This window comes from Schistocerca serialis, chromosome 6, assembly GCF_023864345.2.
Source record: "Schistocerca serialis cubense isolate TAMUIC-IGC-003099 chromosome 6, iqSchSeri2.2, whole genome shotgun sequence".
Classification (NCBI taxonomy): domain Eukaryota; kingdom Metazoa; phylum Arthropoda; class Insecta; order Orthoptera; family Acrididae; genus Schistocerca; species Schistocerca serialis.
The window spans coordinates 716,642,443-716,663,351 of NC_064643.1; the positions used below are offsets into that span (position 1 = coordinate 716,642,443).

Consider the following 20,909-nt stretch of genomic DNA (forward strand, 5'->3'; position numbering starts at 1 on the left):
CTGGAATGTTCTTGGTCTTGGGAGTTTATCACACTGGTGCACTGGGCATCCTCTGGAATGAAAAACGTTTTATCACAATGTTCTACCATATATTGTTGTCCATTATTTTACCTTTTAGGTAGAAATCAACACCAATTTCAAAGCCATTGTTTATTCCCCTTGTTTCCAGTTTTTCAACTGTAAAATTGTTGTGATTTGGGAAAGTATTCTGTAAGACGTTAGTTACAGTTTCAGCTGTGGTGCCACCTTTTAGTTTGATTAGGTGGAACCAGGGTTCTTTCTCGCCATACAGCATTCCTTTTTCATCGCCAATACCTATTATGGCTTTATTTCTGTTTTTAGTACTGGCATTCACAAACGTTTGTATATAGGGCCTCAAACACTGTTCACCAGATTTTCCATTTTGTAGCACAGTCGTGTAAGATGTTTTGTTTTCTTTTTCTGTTTCTTCAGTGGTCTTGGCCAGTTCATTTTCCTGTTTCGCTACTGTCGAATTTCTTCTGCCTCCTCGCTTGTTTTTCACTTCTTGCCAGTCTTTATGGATGCCTTCCGAAGAGTTTTCTTCCATCAGATTGTTTAAATCTGTATTTGGTTTGTTTTTAATGTGGGGTTGAGTTTCACTAACACACTCATTGCCACTCTAGCAATGTTTGGCTCTTCAACGTTATTTCTCGTTGGTAAATTACCACTTGATGAATTTTCAGGCTTTTTGCTGCTGTTGTGATTGGTGATGGTGGTAGGTGCTGCTTCTCTAACACACTCCAGACCTGTATTTGAAGTTTGCCTCATATCAGCGATGTTTACCTCTTTATTTCCGGCTATAATACATGAAATATTGTTTTCTACATCTTCTGCACACTGTATTGCTGTGTTTCTCGATTATTGAGATGCTTCTTCACTTTGTGGTACCAATATTTCTAACTTAACGAGTTTGTGGGATTCACAGTGTCTAGTTTTTCTTTTATTTGTTTGTTATCACTGGTAAGTTTTTTCACAATTTGTGTAAGATTACTCACTGATGCAACTAGATCAACACTGCATTGCTGCTCAGAGTACAAGATTTGTTCATGTTTCGCTGTATTAATGTCTTCTGAGATTTCGTCAGCTAACCTCACTTCGCAGTTGTCACAAACGTATTTCAAGCGACCTTTTGAGCACTTTAGAATGCAATCTTCGTTGTTGGTGAGCCACACACATTCCGTGTAAAACGATTCTCCACACCACAGTACACACGAAACACTAAATTCCTTATTTTTAACTTTTTCCTCGCACTTAGCACAAAGCATGCTTTCACTGGACGCCGTCTATTCGATTCCATGTATTGTACATACCTATGAAGAGTAAGTGTCCCTCCTTTCATATACTTCTCTTTAGGTAGCAACGACAATACTACACCATAGTTGTTACTACGACTCAAACGTGCAGAAACATACACAAAAGAAGGCGAATACGTGTAATATTCAAGGTTCGCCGTTACCGCAAGTGGTAGACAAGCAGCGTCATCCCAAAATCATGTCACTAGGCAGGTTTAATGCCGACAACACGCGCAGTAGCATAGCCAAATGGGCTATAGCAGCAAGCTACACTTATTCCATAGATTTATATAACACAGTATATTCCACAGTCTAACATAACAATTATGTTAGACTGTGGTATATTCTATGAAAGACCATGTAGTTTGCTTGCCATCTTTGCTTTCATGTACACACCAAGGGAAGTTCTTTGATATTGCACAGATGTGCATCACGTCGGCAAGATATGTTGACGGGGGTGTTGTGATATTGGTTTGTTTGGAAAGAAGCATAAGAGTTTATATGGTACAGTGTTACCCTGTAAAGTTTGTGTAGTTTTACAGGTGATATCCGAAACAGATATCACACTATTTCATCGTTGCGTTTTTTTGTTTCGTTAGATGTGATTAAGATGCTGGAAATGCGCCGTGATTGGGAGTGAATTACTTCGGTGTTCATAGACATAATCGTATTTGTGTTGGATACATCCTGTAAATGAGAGATGAATGTGGGTGATGTGGATATGAATGGAGAAGCTGATGATAATGACACTGACAGCACAGACTGCATAACAAGTACTCCTATACATCATGATCGAAGTAAACACTGCATGGCCTCAGGCGGAGGTGCTCGTCCGAAGAACAGACATTTGGTTAATCATTTAGCAAATGGTATTTCCAGTCATGTAATTGATGGTGCTGTAGCTGTGAATAACAATTTACCTGTGGATGCTGTTAGTGAAGCAACAAGCAGCAAGACAGAAGTCAATTTGGGCGTTACCGTAAACAAGGTTCTCAATGGTTTGAACTCAAACCAAGCAGAAAACTCATTACCTCTCTGCGTAGAATCATATTTGGGGACTGCCAACGTTAATAACTCTGTTTCATCGTGTTCGCGTCCACTCCAGAACGGGACGGGCAAAAATTCCATGCGTCATAGAGAAAGGAGCGGAGTTGTAAGTAAAAGGTGGAATGACGATGAAAGTTCTAGTGATACGGGAAATGAAGGTGAAGATGTGTTGTCTGCGGACGAGTGTTGTTTTTACACCTACAAGGGCGATCAGTTAGCAGATTTACCGAGCTCGTTCTTCAGGCTCGATGTCGTTGGTAACGGCGAACAATGTGTAGGAGAAAATTCCCCAAGAACCAGTGGAAACGGAGAAATTAATGAAAATGTTCATCCTCACAGTGGAAGCTCCTCACCAGATATGGATTTTTTGGAAATGGATTTTGATCCCGGACATTCTTGCGATCAGAACTCAGACGATGATTCTGATGTATGTGAGTTAAGGGAAGAAGAGTCTTGCCATGAAACTGCCACAACTGAAAGGGTATTTGAGGTAGCTTCTGATTTGGTGGAAGATGAGGTAGGAGACACTCAGGAACAATGTCCCTGTAATCATAGTGAATTAGTGCCATCTTCGGAAAATGGTGCAGTTGCACTAGTACCAACACCACTTACTCCTGAAGGAAATAATGTATCAGAATCTCACAATATAATTTCTCTCCCTCAAAAAATGCCAACGAATTTGCAATCATTGTTTCTTCCTCGCAGCCGTAGCAGTGAAGTTTTTCCAAGCACTAGTACTGCTAGTGTTGTCTGTTGGCCGGCAAGAGACACTCGAGGTCATCATTGTAGTGGTGCAGATCTGTGTTCTCCGGGTGAAACCGATGTGTGTTGCAGTGACTGTCCAGTTGACCATGCAGGTTTGTGGAATGAATCCCACTCCAGGTTGCAGTGTGAGCAATTGCCAGATACCAGGAAGCATAGCCTCCATACTTCTCTTTATCACAGCATAATGGCGAAGAGGTTGCTTCTGAGTATTCACCCAGATGTTGAAGAAGGCAGTTCAGTAAGTATTTATTTTTGTTTCTTCAGATATGATGAATAATCCTGTAACACTTTTAATCATTAATCTCGCAGGCACACCTAGGCCAGTTCATTTTAGTTTTCTGTGTTTTATTACCCTTTGAACAATATAACATATACTAGGTAGTGTGGTCTGTGTTTCTTATTGATGAGATTTTTTTAAGTTGGTTGATTGTAGGGGGGGGGGGGGGGGGGCAATTTGATTTATGATCCCTGTTTTATTTGTGGGACATATTAAATTTGATCTTTACAACGTCTTTATCCACTGATGTGTGTAACCACATAAGGAAGACCAACACAAATTCATCTTCATCAGAAAATATTTCAGATAGAAGATAACATACTGTTTATTGATTTAATTTCCCAGTGTGGAGCATTGTTTGCAGTGTGATGTCCATATGTTTAAACTTTCGTCAACAGTACTAAACTTGTGAAGAGGGTGCCAAAAAGTTGTGTTCCTTCTTATCAGGATTTCATCATAACACAATGAAAATACGCAGTTCAGAAAATACATACACATAGAATATTTAAGTTTGCTTTCGTAAGGATTGGACATATGATTAAGCATGACCTTATAAAGGGGCCATCCTGGCATTTGCCTGAAGTGATTTAAAGTACAGTAATCCAATTCAGGACACCTGGAAAGAGCAAGCACCATCATCCTAAATATGAGGACAGTGTCTTAATAGCTGCACTGTCTTATTTGGTTGGTCCCTGTTGTACTATATTCTTTGATTTAGATAAAGGTTGCACCATATAATGTAGGCCTATGATATAATAACATAGTTTTGCACTACATCACTGCACACACTTAGGACACATACTGCTGTCTCTTGGACCACGAACATGTTGTTATGCCCCTTACACTCTCTCCAGTTTACTGAGAAAACTGACTCTGCATGTAAACTTGTAATTATGTTCGGTTTAACGGAAACGTCCGAATCCACCTGTCTGCTTTTACCAATGATGTCACCAATATCGTGGAAATGACCATTCACAAAAACTCCCATATCGTGAGTATGACGTCGGTATGTAAAACATAACAACAAAACACAAAAATAGATCGAAAAACCATCAAACACATATTCCTCCAAAAGTATAATGAAACTAACGGGACAAGCAGAGGAAATTGGGGTTTTTTTGGGTGGAGACAAACTAAAAATAAACACGCGCTACTAAACCAAATGACAAAAACGATAAAATAAAATGACCACAACCTTCCCAAAATCAACTAGAAACAATATCCACTGGAATTGAACACTTCCCTTGACCTATATAGGTCAACAGAAACTACCGATACCAAATCATAAAACCCAAAACTACAACCACATCCACAGTCATCACTACCTCAAAAAACACAACAAAAACAACAAATTGGAATCTAACACTTCCCTTGACCTATATAGGTCAACAGCAACTACCGATACCACACTATAAATCTCAGAACTTTTACCACCACCACACTTAATCCTACAAAAAAAATCAAAATTGGAATAAAACATTTCCCGTGGCCTGTTATCCTTACAGCATCTCCACATATAGCCGTCCCTGGTCCGAATGTCGGAATTTTAGTAAGCATAATTTCTTCATGACACACAGAACAATTCATGACTTCAGCCAACAGGACAAATAGCTGAAGAAATTTTGTTAGAGGCAACGCACTGCCCCCCATCAAATTTTTTTTAAAAAAAGAATACATAGAAGGCAAGCCACTATGGGCTGCTCACACGTCTGATGCTATCGTAGCGAGACGTAGATTTTGTCCATGCTGCTGTGTTCTGCTGAAGAATTCCAAGAAAGGCAGTCAACGTCTTCATGTGCAAGTCTTTTTTTATTTTATTTATTTATTTTTATACTGTGTGACATTGTACTTGTGAAGCCTCAATACCAATCCTGCCAGTCAATCTGACAGACCTTGCAGGCTAGTCGGCCACCATAAAAAATGGTGGTCTACCACAAAATTGTGAATGATTTGCCAAATAAATAAGGCCGGAATTTGTTGGTGGATCAAACAACACCAAGGCACTTCCTCTCGGTTTAGAGCAGTTCTCGGCCTTGGAGAATACTCTGGAAGTGTAAGCTGCTGCATTTTCAGTACCTTCCTGAATTTACACAAGAACAGCATCAGTCCCATAACTGCTAGTGTTGGTGTGAAGTTCTAACTCAGCATTCTCAGCATACAATGCTAGGCACAGAGAAGATGTTACTACCACCTGAGGGACAAGGAAAGATTTTTCTTGTGTCTTGTTCCATGAAAATTTGATGTCTACCAGCAGCAGTTCTTGCAAGGGACGTGCCTTGGTACAAAAGTCCTTTATGAATAGCCAGTGGTACCAACACACTCTGAGAAAACTTCTCACTTTACAAGTCTGCCGAGGAGTTGGAAAATCTGCGACTGCTGTAAAACATCTATGGTCATTAGTCCCCTAGAACTTAAAACTACCTAAACCTAACTAACCTAAGGACATCACACAACACCCAGTCATCACGAGGCAGAGAAAATCCCTGACCCCGCCGGGAATCGAACCCAGGAACCCGGGCGTGGGAAGCGAGAATGCTACCGCACGACCACGAGCTGCGGGCTAGTGGTTAGTAATGAAAGGGGATAACTGCAACAAGCTGCCATATAACAATACATGCTCAGAATGCTTTTACAGAGAAAATCTCTGGAGTGGGAAGGATTCATTAGGTGCTAAAAGATTTTTATTTCTTGGGCAATGAAGAGGATTTGGGTGGATTCAGGCGGAGTCCTGTAGACTGAACAAAGTTGTTAGACAGCGTAGATATTCCTCAAATGTCTACTGAAAATTGTCAATACCATCCAGATAGCAAAAAACAAAACAAAAAACATCCATTTAAGATGTAGAAACAGATTATCTGTCATACAGTCGAAGATGGGAGGAGCATTAATTGTCAAAATGGCTTAACTTGGAACTCAATGAGACCATCAGGAATAATGTATTGATGACACCCTAGACTGCTTAAAAGGAGCAAGATTTTTCTCAACTGTGGACATACAGACAGGCAAGTGGTAATCTGAGGTCAATGAGGGCAGCCTTTTCTTGGTCAGCGTCATTGACCTCAGATTACCACTTGCCTGTCTGTATGTCCACAGTTGAGAAAAATCTTGCTCCTTTTAAGCAGTCTAGGGTTTCATCAATACACGGCAATGGGTAGATATCATTATTCATAATTTTGTTGAGTTGTCAGTAATTGATGCAGGAATTCCATGTACCATCCTTCTTCTTCACAAGGACGAAGTACTCTCGGAAGGTTCAGTGACGTCCTCCTGCACCACATTGTCCACTTCCTGCTGAATTATGCATCGTTCAGCTGCTGACACCCTGTTTGAACACTGGCTAACTGATAGGTGATCCTAAGTGTTGATCAGTATTTAACCATTGGCCTCTTGGTCTGTCTTTTGTCCACTTCGACTTTCTACAGTATCTGGAAATTGGCACAGAACAGCTAATATTCACTGACATTGTTCCTTGGTCAGGCCATATTCTGTAGACAGTTCGGTCAGGCCATATTCTGTAGACAGTTCAATAGCTCCACTGTTTTTCTGTAGGGGTAGCAGAGCACGATTCTTCATTGATGGCACGGAGTTGCCCACCACGGACTGATTTGGCTGTTCTTATGCGCATGCCTTTAGGGCTGAGTTGTGTCTGCTCATTACAGTTAGTGATCCAAAGTTTTCCTTGATCACTTGTGATGTTAATGATCATCACTGGTATGTAGATTTCTTTTTGAATCTGAGTAATTTTTGCACTCGGCAAAAGATTCACAGTTTAACTGTAGATCTATATTGACTATTGGAACTTGTATCACTGATGACATTGAGATAACAAAGTCTTGAATGATCCACAACTCCCCAAAGCAATCTTTGTTGTGTGTACTTGTTGGAATAACATCGTCAATCTTGAGTCTGATTTTCCACAGTGTATGGACTGCTTGTAATGCTTGCAAGAAGGCCCATAACAATATTATGAATACATACAGCTAAAACAATGAATTCGAAGAGCTGCGTTTTGTCATTGGTAGTTATTCTTGCAGTACATGTTCCTGTTGGCTGGATGTAATTTTCTTTGTGCGACTTTCGGCACAATCCCTTTTGTATCTCAAAACAAAGTCTTCTTTAGCTGGTGTCTATAAGTATTTGACATTACAGAAAGAGAAGCCCCTAAACTGACCAACACCCAGACAGGTTGGTCATCAATGATATTTCCTGACATCTTGGTGACTGTCATCCATGGAGGATTTTTGTCTGTGGTGAGCTCATGTCCATAGATGGTCAGCTGACATAGTTTTTCTGATTTCATTAGTTAAGTGAGTGGAAGCTACCTCCACACAGCAATAGGGAACAGTTGGGGAATGACCTCATCCAAAGTACAGCAATGAGTTTCGCCCCACAGGTCAATGATGATCATCTGCAGTTTTCTGGTGTGAATAGAATTGTTGTGGTGGGGTGATAGTCAATCAGTCAGTCATCTTCTTGCCCTGCAGTAGCATAGGTGTTCAGGGTGTCTACAGAGAAAAAATACTAGTGTGTTATCCTCTGTCCTCCCAACTGTGTGTTCTACTACAGGGTATCGTGAAGGAGTTGGTTGCACCTCTGTTGGTAAAAAGCAGAGTTGTCGTTTGATGGCTACAGCATACGTTCGAGATGACTGGGTCTGTTCTTTGTGATGCATTTGACTGTTGGCAGAGATTAGTGCTAAAGCTTGATACACCTCTTAACATTTTCTATTACCTCCTAATGTATGGGCTCAATGTTCAGGTCATGGTGGTCTTCCACACCTTATATATAACCTCGTTTGGGTGTCTGTCTTACTTCTTTCATCCGAACCTTTTATGTTGCATTTCATTGATGCCCAGACACCATGAAACGAATTCCTCAGTAGTTGTGACATCCTTTGTCAGAAGAGCTTGGTACATGTTTTCTGTGACTCCTTCCATCAAGTGTGAGATTTGGTCAGCTTCTGTCACATTTCGATTAACTGTGTGATGTAGCACCAAAATATTCTGTATGTAAAACTGTGTCATTTCCCCATGATGTTGGGTAGCACCAAAATATCTGTAGGTAAAATTGTGTCATTTCCCATGATGTTGGGGCCTTTTTCGCAATTGTACTTTCACTAAGCAGACTTTCACCAATCAGCTTCACTTTATCGCAGGTAATGAGCTTCTCTTCTTTTTTCAAAAGAGCTGTACCATTGAAGTAAAAGTACATATTTACCAACCACATCATGTCATCCCATCTATTATATTTGGCATGTCAGTAGAATCATTTCAGCCATTTTGTCAGGTTCTAATCAGTGTCTGTGGGAAATACTGATGGATCCCTGATATGCTGCTGGCCTATTACTGTTCTAGAATCCATCGGTCTGGGAAGTATGTTGTTGTTGTTGTTGTTGGTGTGGTCTTCAGTCCTGAGACTGGTTTGATGCAGCTCTCCATGCTACTCTATCCTGTGCAAGCTTTTTCATCTCCCAGTACCTACTGCAACCTACATCCTTCTGAATCTGCTTAGTGTATTCATCTCTTGGTCTCCCTCTACGATTTTTACCCTCCACGCTGCCCTCCAATACTAAATTGGTGATCCCTTGATGCCTCAGAACATGTCCTACCAACCGATCCCTTCTTCTGGTCAAGTTGTGCCACAAACTTCTCTCCTCCCCAATCCTATTCAATACTTCCTCTGGGAAGTATGTAGCTTTAAAATGACTTGCTAGTTGTATTCCAGTTGCTGTCTTTGCAGGCAACAGTTGTTATGTCGCATAATTGGAGCCATAGTGATGTAGAACTTTTGAGGATACCTGGCATCTCCACCAAACAGTGTCACATAATAACCACAGTTGAGTCCGAATTTGAAAGCAGATTCATTAGTGAAGTACAGTACTTAGTATTGAAAGCCACATTTATATTTGACAACAATAATATAAGAATACAAAGCTTTCCCAGCGAGTGGAAAAAGGTGCAGGCCATTCCCATTTTCAAGAAGGGCCATAGGACAGACAGACAATACTGTAGTCATGAATCTAACATTTGTCTGTTGTAGAATTTTGGAGCATGTTTTTATGCAAAATTTTTGGAATCCGGAAACCTCTTCTGTAAAAAGTAGCTTGGGTTCAAAAAGCAATGATCGTTTGAAATCCAGCTCACTCCGTTTATCTACAAGACCCAGAAAGCAGTAGATACTGGTGCCCAGGTTGAGGCAATGTTTCTTGACTTTTGAAAGGACATGATACAGTTCCACACTGCCACCTAATGAACAAAATACTAGCATACAGAATATCAGACCAGATGTGTGACTTGATTGCAGAGTTGCTAGCAAACAGAACACAGCATGTCATCCTCAGTGGAGAGAAATCTTCAGACATTGTAGTAACCTGTGGCATACCCCAAGTGACTGTTATTGGACCATTATCTTTCACATTAAGTATAACTGAACTCATGGATAGCAGCAGAAGTACCATGATACTTTTAGCGGATGATGGTATTGTAGAAAGAGAAGTTGCCACACTAGAAAATTGTAGCGAAATGCTGGAAGGTCAGCAGAAGTTCGACATACGATGCAAGGTTTGACAGTTGTCCTCAGCATAAGCAAATGTAATGTATTGTGCCTAAATAGGTAGAAATACTCATTATTGTATGATTACATGATTGCAGAACTATCACTGGAAGCAATTGTGTCAGTAAAATACCTAGGAGTATGCATATGTAGCCTTTTAAAGTGGAACTATCACATAAAACTAATCACAAGTGAAGCAAATTCCAGATTAAGATTCATTGGAAGAATCACAGGAAATTTAGTACACTCGCAAAGGAGATAACTTTGAAAATAAAAGTAAAAAGAAGCCCTCATTTGACCAATACTAGAATACTGCTCACTAGTATGGGGTCCGTACCAGGTAAGATTGATAGAGGGAATAGGGAAGATCTAAAGCTGAGCAGCAAGTTTTGTTACTGGCATGTTCAGTAAGTGTGAAAACTTCATAGATTTGCCAGCCATCTCTAGTGGTAGGCATGATCTGTGTCATGGTGTAGTTTACTGTTAAAGTTCTGAGAGTGTATGTTCCTAGACAAGTCAACCAACATATTTCTTTCTCGTATGTATATTTTGAAAAAAGACTATGAAGGTAAAATTTTTAGTCCGCTCGATAGCTTACTAGCGATTGTTGTTCCCCTGAACCATTCGAAACAGGAACAGGAGAAAGAGGGGCAGTGACAGCAGTACACAAAGTACCCATTGCCACGCACTGTAAGGTGGCTAGTGTAGTATAGTTGTAGATACAGGCAGATAGAACAGACCTGAAGTGCTGGATGGGAGACTGCTGCTATTTATACAAACGTCAAATATTCCGAAATGTATAAACATTAAAAACATAAGAAATTTCGAGAACCTCCCAGAAATGATAAATACTAAATAATAAATCATTGCTAGTGGTAGGATTTAAACCGGCACCCTGCACCCCAGCAGTGCTAACTTCTATGCCACTTTGGATGCAGCATAGCTCACAGCAATATTGCCAAAATGAGATCTGTTCACCTTTCCTGCTGATGCAAATTGATTAACAAATGAGCTACCTTTAGTTATGTACTGAACCCTGTGTGCAGCACTATCTGCAAAGTTGTTCCTTTTGTGTGTGTATCTGGTAGTTCTGGCATTCACTTTGATGGTGACCTGTTCTCCTACAGTGGCTTGGTTGGGCCTCACAAACCTCGCACCACTGGTATTATTTGTCTTAATTATTGCAGATTTTTGTCCAGTTATGATTTACTATTGCTGCATTCACATGTGAACACTTCAAAATAGGTTTGTTGATAAAATATCAATACATCAATATTTTTCAAGTAATATCGATATATATCGGTGATAGTTTTCCCCCCAATATATCTATATCAAAATGGCAGAATCAAGTGCTGCTATTTTTATTCTATATTATATTTTTTCGCAACTTTTGGTAAATATATGAAATTGTTCTTTTGAAGTTGTGGTAGAATATAATTTTGCTTTCACTGTGTGAAGGAGTCTTACTACTTTTTGAGCTTTCGTTGTGTCCAATTTTTCTCTTTGATTGTATGAAGCAAGTATGTGTGGCACAAAAGGTGATGTCCAATTGTACTGGGGGGGGGGGGGGGGGGGGGAAATGGAATAACAAAATTGCCGATACGAAGAAATAGCACACCAGCTGTGTTAAAAAACAATTTTTAACGCGACTAGTGTGCTATTTCTTCGCATCAGTGTTCTTCAAAAGCAGCTGCTTAAAATGATGAACAAAAATCCAAATGAAACGATTGGTCTTTGCGATGGGCAGAGACGTGTGAGGGGAAATGCTGATGCAGTTAGCAGTTGGCGCTACCAACAGAAACTGCAACACTTAGCTTCACCATACAATTGTGACACTACAATTGCTAGGTCACTGGTGTTGGCAAAAATGAAAAAACGGGAAAGTTGACATGAAGTGTTCCCAACAAATCTGACGTCTGATGAAGCTAAACGACAGATCCATTGGACACATATTATTGTGCCATTTACTTGCAGTTACCATTGTTAGCAAAGTCTTCATTGCCAAGGGTGAACATGCATCATTTTGCTTCCAATTCTTGCTCTAAAGGTATAGGGCAATTCCATAGTTACGGGTGTTACATGTACACACCTTAAAATCAGGAAAAATAATGTAAGGAATAATATTTATTGAATTTAATATTGAAAACTTTTAAGGCTTACATTATATTTCATGCGACAAATGTTGATACTGGAATTGTTTTATTATTCTCCTGGTTATTAATCAAAAAAGTAGTGTTACGGGTGTTACTAAAAGTAGACCTGGCCCTTGTTATGAGTTAGGGAATTCTCTAATTTCTACAAACTTGATGAAGTTTTTATTCTTGTAAAAAAACTATTAAGAGGTATTGCCCCAAATTTTATTTTGAAATATAAATTTTTATTTTTTTGGATGTCTTAACTCAGTATATATATATTTTTTTCTGTTACGGGTTTTACATTAAATGTTACGGGTGTTACATAGATGCATCAGATTTGGTTCTTGAAGCATTAAATCTACCTCTTACAATTGCATCAAAATAAAAGAAGTACTTTAGTTTATTTGGAATAAAAGTATGTACTTAAGAAAATATATTCGAAGGATAAAGCTATTTATCACACAAAAAATTTTGTTACAATTTTATAGTACAACTAGGCCAAGATATCATTACTTACATTTACCTAATTTTGTTGGCCTAATAAATTTATGACAAAAATGTTTTCTTATTATTGATAGGTTTAAAAACTTCATTTAATAATCTTTTTCAGCAACATCCAACTCAAAATTGAACTCATAGTACGAACGGTTACCTTGTTGTTTGATTTCTGGTGTTACCTTAGATAGTACTTGACTGAATTTCACAAAACAAACGTCAGTTTCATCTAGTTTAAAAAGTGTTTTACTTTTTCCTACTGACTTCAGAAACATTGTTTTCACATCCTCCTCTTCATCTACCTCACTCTGGCAGATTCCCAAGGAACAGTATTGAATTTTGGATAGGGTTGGCTTCTTTTTATCACTTGCAATGTCAACCAAGACAAATAACCCAAATTTTAAATCAGACTTTTCAATTTTATTAGTTAGGCTTAACTCACAAGCACTTCTAATATTGTCTTGTGATTCAGATAGTGAAGCAGTCTCCTGATCATAATCATCAGAACTGCACACTTCATAGAAGTTTATGCATCTTTTTGCATGTAATGTTTTAACTTTGGCGTCCTCAGAAATAAATACTGACACCCTTGTCATTAATGACTGCTGTTTTTGAAACCAGCAAATCAGTTGTGTTATAAGGCCAAATGTGATGTCAGCCCTGGATTTCAGGAATTGCTTGTAAATTTTTCCACCTTTCATCCAAAATAGGAATGTTATGCTCCTATCTTATCAACCCATAGTACCTTAAATTTAGAAAAATTCTTCAGAGTGTAGTCATAAAACTCAATTGTGTTGTTAATAATAATTTTCCTAGATCTAACAGCATGTCCACATGCTCCTCTTCAGTGCACCTCCAATGCCATCCATGGCTCCTTTACCATGTGAACTGGCAAAAAAATTCCACTCAGCTGTCAATCCAAAGTCTCTCTCAAAATAACGTAGATTGGACAAAGTATATTTATTTTTGAACTGCCCAGCACAGTACATTGTTAAACATAGTCTCTTATGAATGACTAGAATTTGCCTCAATAAGCAGTTTACTGGGCCTATATAAATTTTAAAACTGAGGTTATAAATATTGTTGTTCTTGGAAAAGTTAGAATGGAAAACATAAACTATATGTAAAGAATTTTGGGCTTAATTAACTTTTTAGGAGAACATCAGTTGAGTCAGGTTAATGCTCTAATTAACTTTTATAATGTAGGTGTAGTGCTTAAAAAATGTATGCAGAGAAATAAACATTTTAGTTTTCATGCTTAAAACTGTTTTCATATGTAATAAACATAGTTAAAAACTTTTTTCATTCATAATAATACCCTTTGGTTATAATTTAAATGTAGGGTCTAGGCCTACTAAAGATGAAGGTGGCATTAAACCTTTCAATTCAAGTTACGGGTGTTACGCATGTGTTAAGTAACACCCGAAACGAAAATTAATAACACCCGTAACAGCTCTAAGAGTGTTAAATAAGATTTCAAAATGTCATGTAATGGTATGATATTGTAAAACATGTGCATAACCTCACTTTTACAGAAAGGTATTGTACAGAACAAATTTACTAGATTACAAATTAAACTTTTGTATCTTTTTTGTTAAGAGTGTTACAAGCTGCATATATATATTATAAAACTAACAAAATAAAGAAATGCAACTGGCTTACTTCAAGAAAACGAATTATTATGAGCTATAACAATGTTGACTTCAATATTCTTTGCAACAATAGAACAATCAGCCACAGATAACACAACTAATACTCATCTGGAAACAGCGTAAAACATACCTCTCTGTGGTGCCATAGAGTAGTGCACTTTAAACACTTAGTGAAGGTAGAAATTTATTTTTTTCATATTCATGATTATTTTTGAAATGAACAAATGTACTTTTAACTTGGCATTTTTAAGGTTATATTTGTAATATTGTCATTTTAATTTTTTTGTCACAAAGTCTCTTTAACATGGAATGACCCTATAGGCAGGCTACTAGCTAGGTGATGTACAGAGTATCTAATAATAAATCAACACTTAAATATATAGCTCTAAAACAGGCAGTATATTTACAATGTGCAGACAATATTTTTATAGGCTGGTACATTGATATTTTTCTGTTAATATATCAATACTTTTTCTCAATATATCAAGAGCAGATAATAATATTTTTTATATGTATCGATGTAACTTGTTCCATATATTTTAAAAATATCAACAGTCCTACTTCACAAAGCACACTGGTTGTGAAGTACCCTGAGATTTGACTCAGTTTTTTGCAGTCATCATTCAAGCCTCTTGAATAAATCACCTTTCCTAATCAGTGGCAGCTCTAAGTAATGTGTAATGCTAGTATATATTGTGTACAGTACATACAGACTATATCAGCCCATGAAGTCACCTGAATGTAATGGACAATGTGCACGTGACTTCTGATGTGAAGGAAGGCAAGATAATCAGATTTACTGTCTCAACAACAGCTAGTTCAGCTGGGAAAAGTCGAGGAAAGGAATTCTAGTTAATGTTATTGTTACACAGGTCTCTACAGCATCTTTGAGAGTAGAGTCCCAGTGCAAAAATTTTGTTTCAGAATTATATTTATTCATGAGGCTGATTTTTTTCAAAAGGACCACTTGAATACCAAGCTGAAACCTATGAATCGTTTGTTCCAGAGATCATCTTCCTTTCTGCAGATGTACATCTATGAAAATATGGTGGATGACTGCTGTGGTTTATTTTCTGATCAACCATGAGGATAGGAGAGATGCTGAGCCCAGTGAAAGACAGTTTTCCCCTCGATGTTCTTGAAATATTTAACATCCTTTATCAGTGCAGTAGCAACTATATTGGTCAGTCCATCCATTCAGATTTTGAACATTGTGCAGAACACAAACATCATATTAAATACCATGATTTGGACGAATCAGCAACTGCTGAGCACATTGTAATTTGAAGGCATCAAATTATGTTTGATGAAACAAAAGCAGCCTTGTTCCACAACAGTGGCTCTCAGGGATGTATGAAAGCAAGTTCTTGACATTGAGAAGCTACAGAGAAATTTGCCAAATTGTTTACATTCCAACAAGAACATTATATTGGCCTCATCATGACAGGATGACATAGCTTGAACAATCACATGCTGATTTTTCAGTGTAGGAGGCCATTATAACAGCAGTAATGACTGTCAGTAATTTCTGCAAAGACTTTGGAGTCTATCACTGAAACTTCAAAATTTTACTGTAGGTTCGTGTGATAAGAAGACTGAGAAAAAAAATTATTCAGGAACATGAAAAATTTTGTTGGAGAATATGTAGGTTCAGACAAACCTAATGAAATTAATAGAAAAATGACTACTTTGAAGAAAGCTAGTGCTTCTTCAGTTAAAATAAAGAGATACCATTTATATACTACTGCTTGCATAACCTTTACAAGACCGTATTGAAAATTGTCACAAAAGAGCAATTTTTTACGTGCTGTAGAAATGTAGGATTAATTACATTGAATATTGTTATTTGTCAGCCACTAACAAGTTATTTTAATCCTTGTGTCTAAATAATGAGATAAATTGTATTCTTAACTTCTTTGACTTTATAGGGATTCAGATTTTATTGCTTATGTCTGCAGGAATTTTGTTAAACACCATCACACCAGAATGCTCTGAACTCTTAGACAAGCAGACATTCGACATGGAAATTATTTTTGTGTCATATGTTGAGATAGTGTTGTTGCAGTTCACTTTAAATTTATTTTTATTGTTTATCTTGAATGTCATTAATCGTGTGGTGCACTTGTCCACTGCAGTGCACATGTCCACTGCAGTGGACAGCTGTTAACGATGATTCTTTGGCGTTCTCAATCAGTCCTGAGGCTGCAAATGTGCACAGTTCACTCAGTGGACACACTCTACTGGTGCTGTACCCTGCCAGCATTTGCAGCCTCAGGACTTATTGAAAATGCCAAAGAAGTGATCATTAACAGCTGTCCATTGCAGTAAACAAACGCACCACTTTGTTAAGGTGGAAATGTACTGGGAACTGAGTTTAGAAAAACAAACATTTGGAGAGCCCCCTCTTCCTCTTCCAGTTGTGATGAAGTGATCTGCTCTGCCAGTATTCTTTCTGAAAAATACTTAATACTTAATTTACTGCAGCCGCATTAACCTAGAGGATTTAATAACGTAAGAAGAAAGGAACTGAATCTGTGCAAAAGGAGTTATATCTTTGCCTTCAAGTAAACACTGTGAAAAATACTTTGTATGTTGTGTGACAGTTATTCGTTTAAATTTCCATAATTTGCTTCTTTGCGAGATCACAAATTAAACCCCTGGCTATGAATGAGTTATTTATCTGCTCGGAGGTCATCTGGGTTGGTCTGACCTGGTATGGTTGATTTTTGGCCTTTAAGTAGTATTCTTGTGTTATGAGAATTTTTTAATATCTCATTGAACTATTTTGAATATCATTTATGTAGTTAAGTATAGAAAGGACACTATAATCATGGCACGTCATGCCTTATTCCCTGGTTCTGAGTTTGTTTTTATTCCTGTGATGTATTAGGGGTAACAGAAAACTTTCCCTTGGAGGGTGTTGCTGCAGCGTATATGCAACGTTGTGGGATTCTATTCTTGCTTGCTGAAGGGCAAACATCGGTAGACATACATTGGAGAATGCGGGTCGCAATTTGACGTAAGACGCCAGTTGAACTGGGAGGCCAGCCTCAGCCATTACACTTGAGCAACTGCTCTGTAGTCTGATCTCTCTCTGTGCCATTATGATGCCTTTAGTCCCTTAATAAAGGCCTTGAAGGGCTGGATGAGGATATGCAGCAGATAGTTACTGACTTCTTCATGCAACAGATCACAGTGTTTTTTTTTCAAACAGGTACACTACTGGACATTAAAATTGCTACACCACAAAGATGATGTGCTACAGATGTGAAATTTAACCGACAGGAAGAAGATGCTGTGATATGCAAATGATAAGCTTTTCAGAGCATTCACACAAGGTTGGCGCCAGTGGCGACATCTACAATGTGCTGACATGAGAAAAGTTTCCAACCGATTTCTCATACACAAACAGCAGTTGACCGGCGTTGTCTGGTAAAACCTTGTTGTGATGCCTCGTGTAAGGAGGAGAAATGCGTACCATCACGTTTCCGACTTTGATACAGGTCGGATTGTAGCCTATCGCGATTGCGGTTTATCATATCGCGACATTGCTGTTCGCGTTGGTCGAGATCCAATGACTGTTAGCAGAATATGGAATCGGTGGGTTCAGGAGGGTAATACGGAGCGCCGTGCTGGATCCCAACGCCCTCGTATCACTAGCAGCCGAGATGACAGGCATCTTATCCGCATGGCTGTAATGGATCGTGCAGCCACGTCTCGATCCCTGAGTCAACAGATGAGAACGTTTGCAAGACAACAACCATCTGCACGAACAGTTCGACGACGTTTGCAGCAGCATGGACTATCAGCTCGGAGACCATAGCTGCAGTTACCCTTGACGCTGCATCACAGACAGGAGCGCCTGCTATGGTGTACTCAACGACGAACCTGGGTGCACGAATGGTAAAACGTCATTTTTTCGGATGAATCCACGCTCTGTTTACAGCATCATGATGTTCGCATCCGTGTTTGGCAACATCGCGGTGAACACACATTGGAGGCGTGTATTCGTCATCGCCATACTGGCGTATCAGCCGGCGTGATGGTATGGGGTGCCATTGGTTACACGTCTCGGGTTTGGGTTTGTTTGGGGGAAGAGACCAAACAGCGAGGTCATCGGTCTCATCGGATTAGGGAAGGACGGGGAAGGAAGTCGGCCGTGCCCTTTCAAAGGAACCATCCAGGAATTTTCCTGGAGTGATTTAGGGAAATCACGGAAAACCTAAATCAGGATGGCCGGACGCGGGATTGAATCGTCGCCCTCCCGAATTACACGTGTCGGTCACCTCTTGTTCGCATTGACGGCACTTTTGACAGTGGACGTTACATTTTAGATGTGTTACGACCCGGGGCTCTACCCCTCATTCGATCCCTGCGAAACCCTACATTTCAGCAGGATAATGCACGACCACATGTTGCAGGCCCCGTATGGGCCTTTCTGGATACAGAAACTGTTCGAGTGCTGCCCTGGCCAGCACATTCTCCAGATCTCTCACCAACTGAAAACGTCTGGCCAATGGTGGCCGAGCAACTGGCTCGTCACAATCCTCCAGTGACTACTCATGATGAACTGTGGTATCGTGTTGAAGCTGCATGGACAGCTGTACCTGTACACGCCATCCAAGCTCTGTTTGACTCAATGCCCAGGTGTATCAAGGCCATTATTACGGCCAGAGGTGGTTGTTCTGGGTACTGATTCCTCAGGACCTATGCAGCCAAATTGCGTGAAAATGTAATCACACGTCAGTTCTAGTATAATATATTTGTCCAATGAATACCTGTTTATCATCTGCATTTCTTCTTGGTGTAGCAATTTTAATGGCCAGTAGTGTATCTTCAAGCTGGTGTGTCAGTGGGGTGATTATCTCAATGCTCACAGTAGTTTTGCTTGATTGGCATACCGATTCTGGACTGTATGACTTTCGAATGGAAATTTTTGATTGCTGCTAATAGTTTGTCAGTTTGACCCTCGGGTGTCTGTTATGGAGACCCATGGAAGAGGGTACTCTTAATACTATATTTTCACATCATATACAGAATGGCGTGGTCTACACAACCACAAAATGTTAACAGGATGTTGTTTCTTGCTTGATTAAATACTATTATGATAGAAGCCTCAGTTTTTTTTTCTGCCAGCACAAAACAGTTGTATTTTATTGGACTCTTACAGATAAAACATAACAGGAAGATAGCGGAAAGAGTAATGATTTGGTCAGAGAAAGAAGCTTGTGCCAAAAATGTTACACAGATTGGCACTTCTCAGTGTGGAGCAACAGCTGTCATCAATGTACTGGTAAGTGTATCACATTTTGATTTTGGGGACATTACAGGGAAAAAAATTATTTATTGACAATCTCTCACAATATTTAATCTAATCAAAATCTTCAGTTTGCTGTCAAAATTTTGGATAACTTTTCATCTTATCTGTTTTTTAAATAATGTAATAAAATACCAATTATCAGCGTCTTCCATTCAGTGTTTTGGCAATGTGACTCATTCTCTTCATCAGGTGCTACCTGAGACTGCTAGTTGAATGGAACAGGTCCAGTGTTTATGCTTATTGTCTCCCCCCTCCATAATTGCTTCTGGCACTTGATGCCAGACAATGAGTCACATCAAAATATTGTGCATGGACAATGCTAATATCCGGTAGAACACTGGACATCTCAAGATGTCAACAGATCATCGAGAAAGCCTGAAGAATTACAATATAATAAAATGTTAGAAATGTGTAAATAGTAATTCCATTACATAAAGAGGAGAAATCTCTATATTGTTCATTACTTTGTTTTTGAACAGGCACCATTGTAGATGGATGCCTGTAATGTCGAAAAGGTTCGAGTTTCTAGAAATGTGATGAAGCTATGAATGAAGGTGATCTTTCATATTCCTTCTCTGACTTGTGTCTGTTGGCTAATGTAAATGTCCAGTTTAGATGACTAAGATTACACGTTGTTTCTGGCATACAATGAGATGACAAGAGTCATGGGATACCTCGTAATATCATGTTGAACCTTCTTTAGCCCAATGTAGTGCAGCAACTTGATGTGGTAAGGACTCAACGTGTCGCTGGAAGTCCCCTGCAGAAATATTGAGTCTTGCTGTGTCTATAACTGAGCAGGACTTTTTGCACAAACTGACCTCTCGATTATGCCCCATAAATGTTTGATGGGATTCATGTCGGGTGATCAGGGCGGGCAGATCATTGGCTTGAATTGACCAAAATTTTGCAGCACTATGCAGCAGTTATTTCACACAGTGTTGCATGTCTGTTAGCACTGACAACTCTACACAAATGCTGCTGCTCTCCGTCATTAATTGAAGGCTGTCGGCAATTTCATTGTCTGTGGTGAGAGGTAATGTCTGAAATTTGGTATCCTCAGCACACTCTTGACCTTGAGGATTTCGGAGTATTGAATTCCCTAATGATTTCCAAAATGGAATATCTATTGCATCTAGCTCCATCTACTGTTCTGCCCTCAAAGTCTGTAATCCCTGTCATGCGGCAATAATGATGTCGGAAACCTCTTCACATGAATCACCTGAGTACAAATGACAGCTTTGCCAATATACTACCGCCATATGTATGTGTGCATTTCGCTGTCCCGTGACTTCGAAAATTAGTAAACTATTCTTGATGGGAAGTTTGAAAAGGGTTCAAAAAATAATTTGC

General features: G+C 39.1%; 1 protein-coding gene across 1 annotated transcript in view; it reads left to right on the forward strand.

The window, feature by feature from the left end:
- Positions 1–1,765: 1,765 nt before the first annotated feature.
- Positions 1,766–20,909, forward strand: part of LOC126484039 (uncharacterized) — an 81,989-nt gene continuing 62,845 nt past the window's right edge. Inside the window, exons 1-2 of the mRNA XM_050107374.1 lie at positions 1,766–3,363; positions 19,407–19,529. Of these exons, the coding sequence (XP_049963331.1) occupies positions 2,014–3,363; positions 19,407–19,529 (1,473 nt within the window). The 5' untranslated portion in view covers positions 1,766–2,013. The remainder of the gene's footprint in view (positions 3,364–19,406; positions 19,530–20,909) is intronic.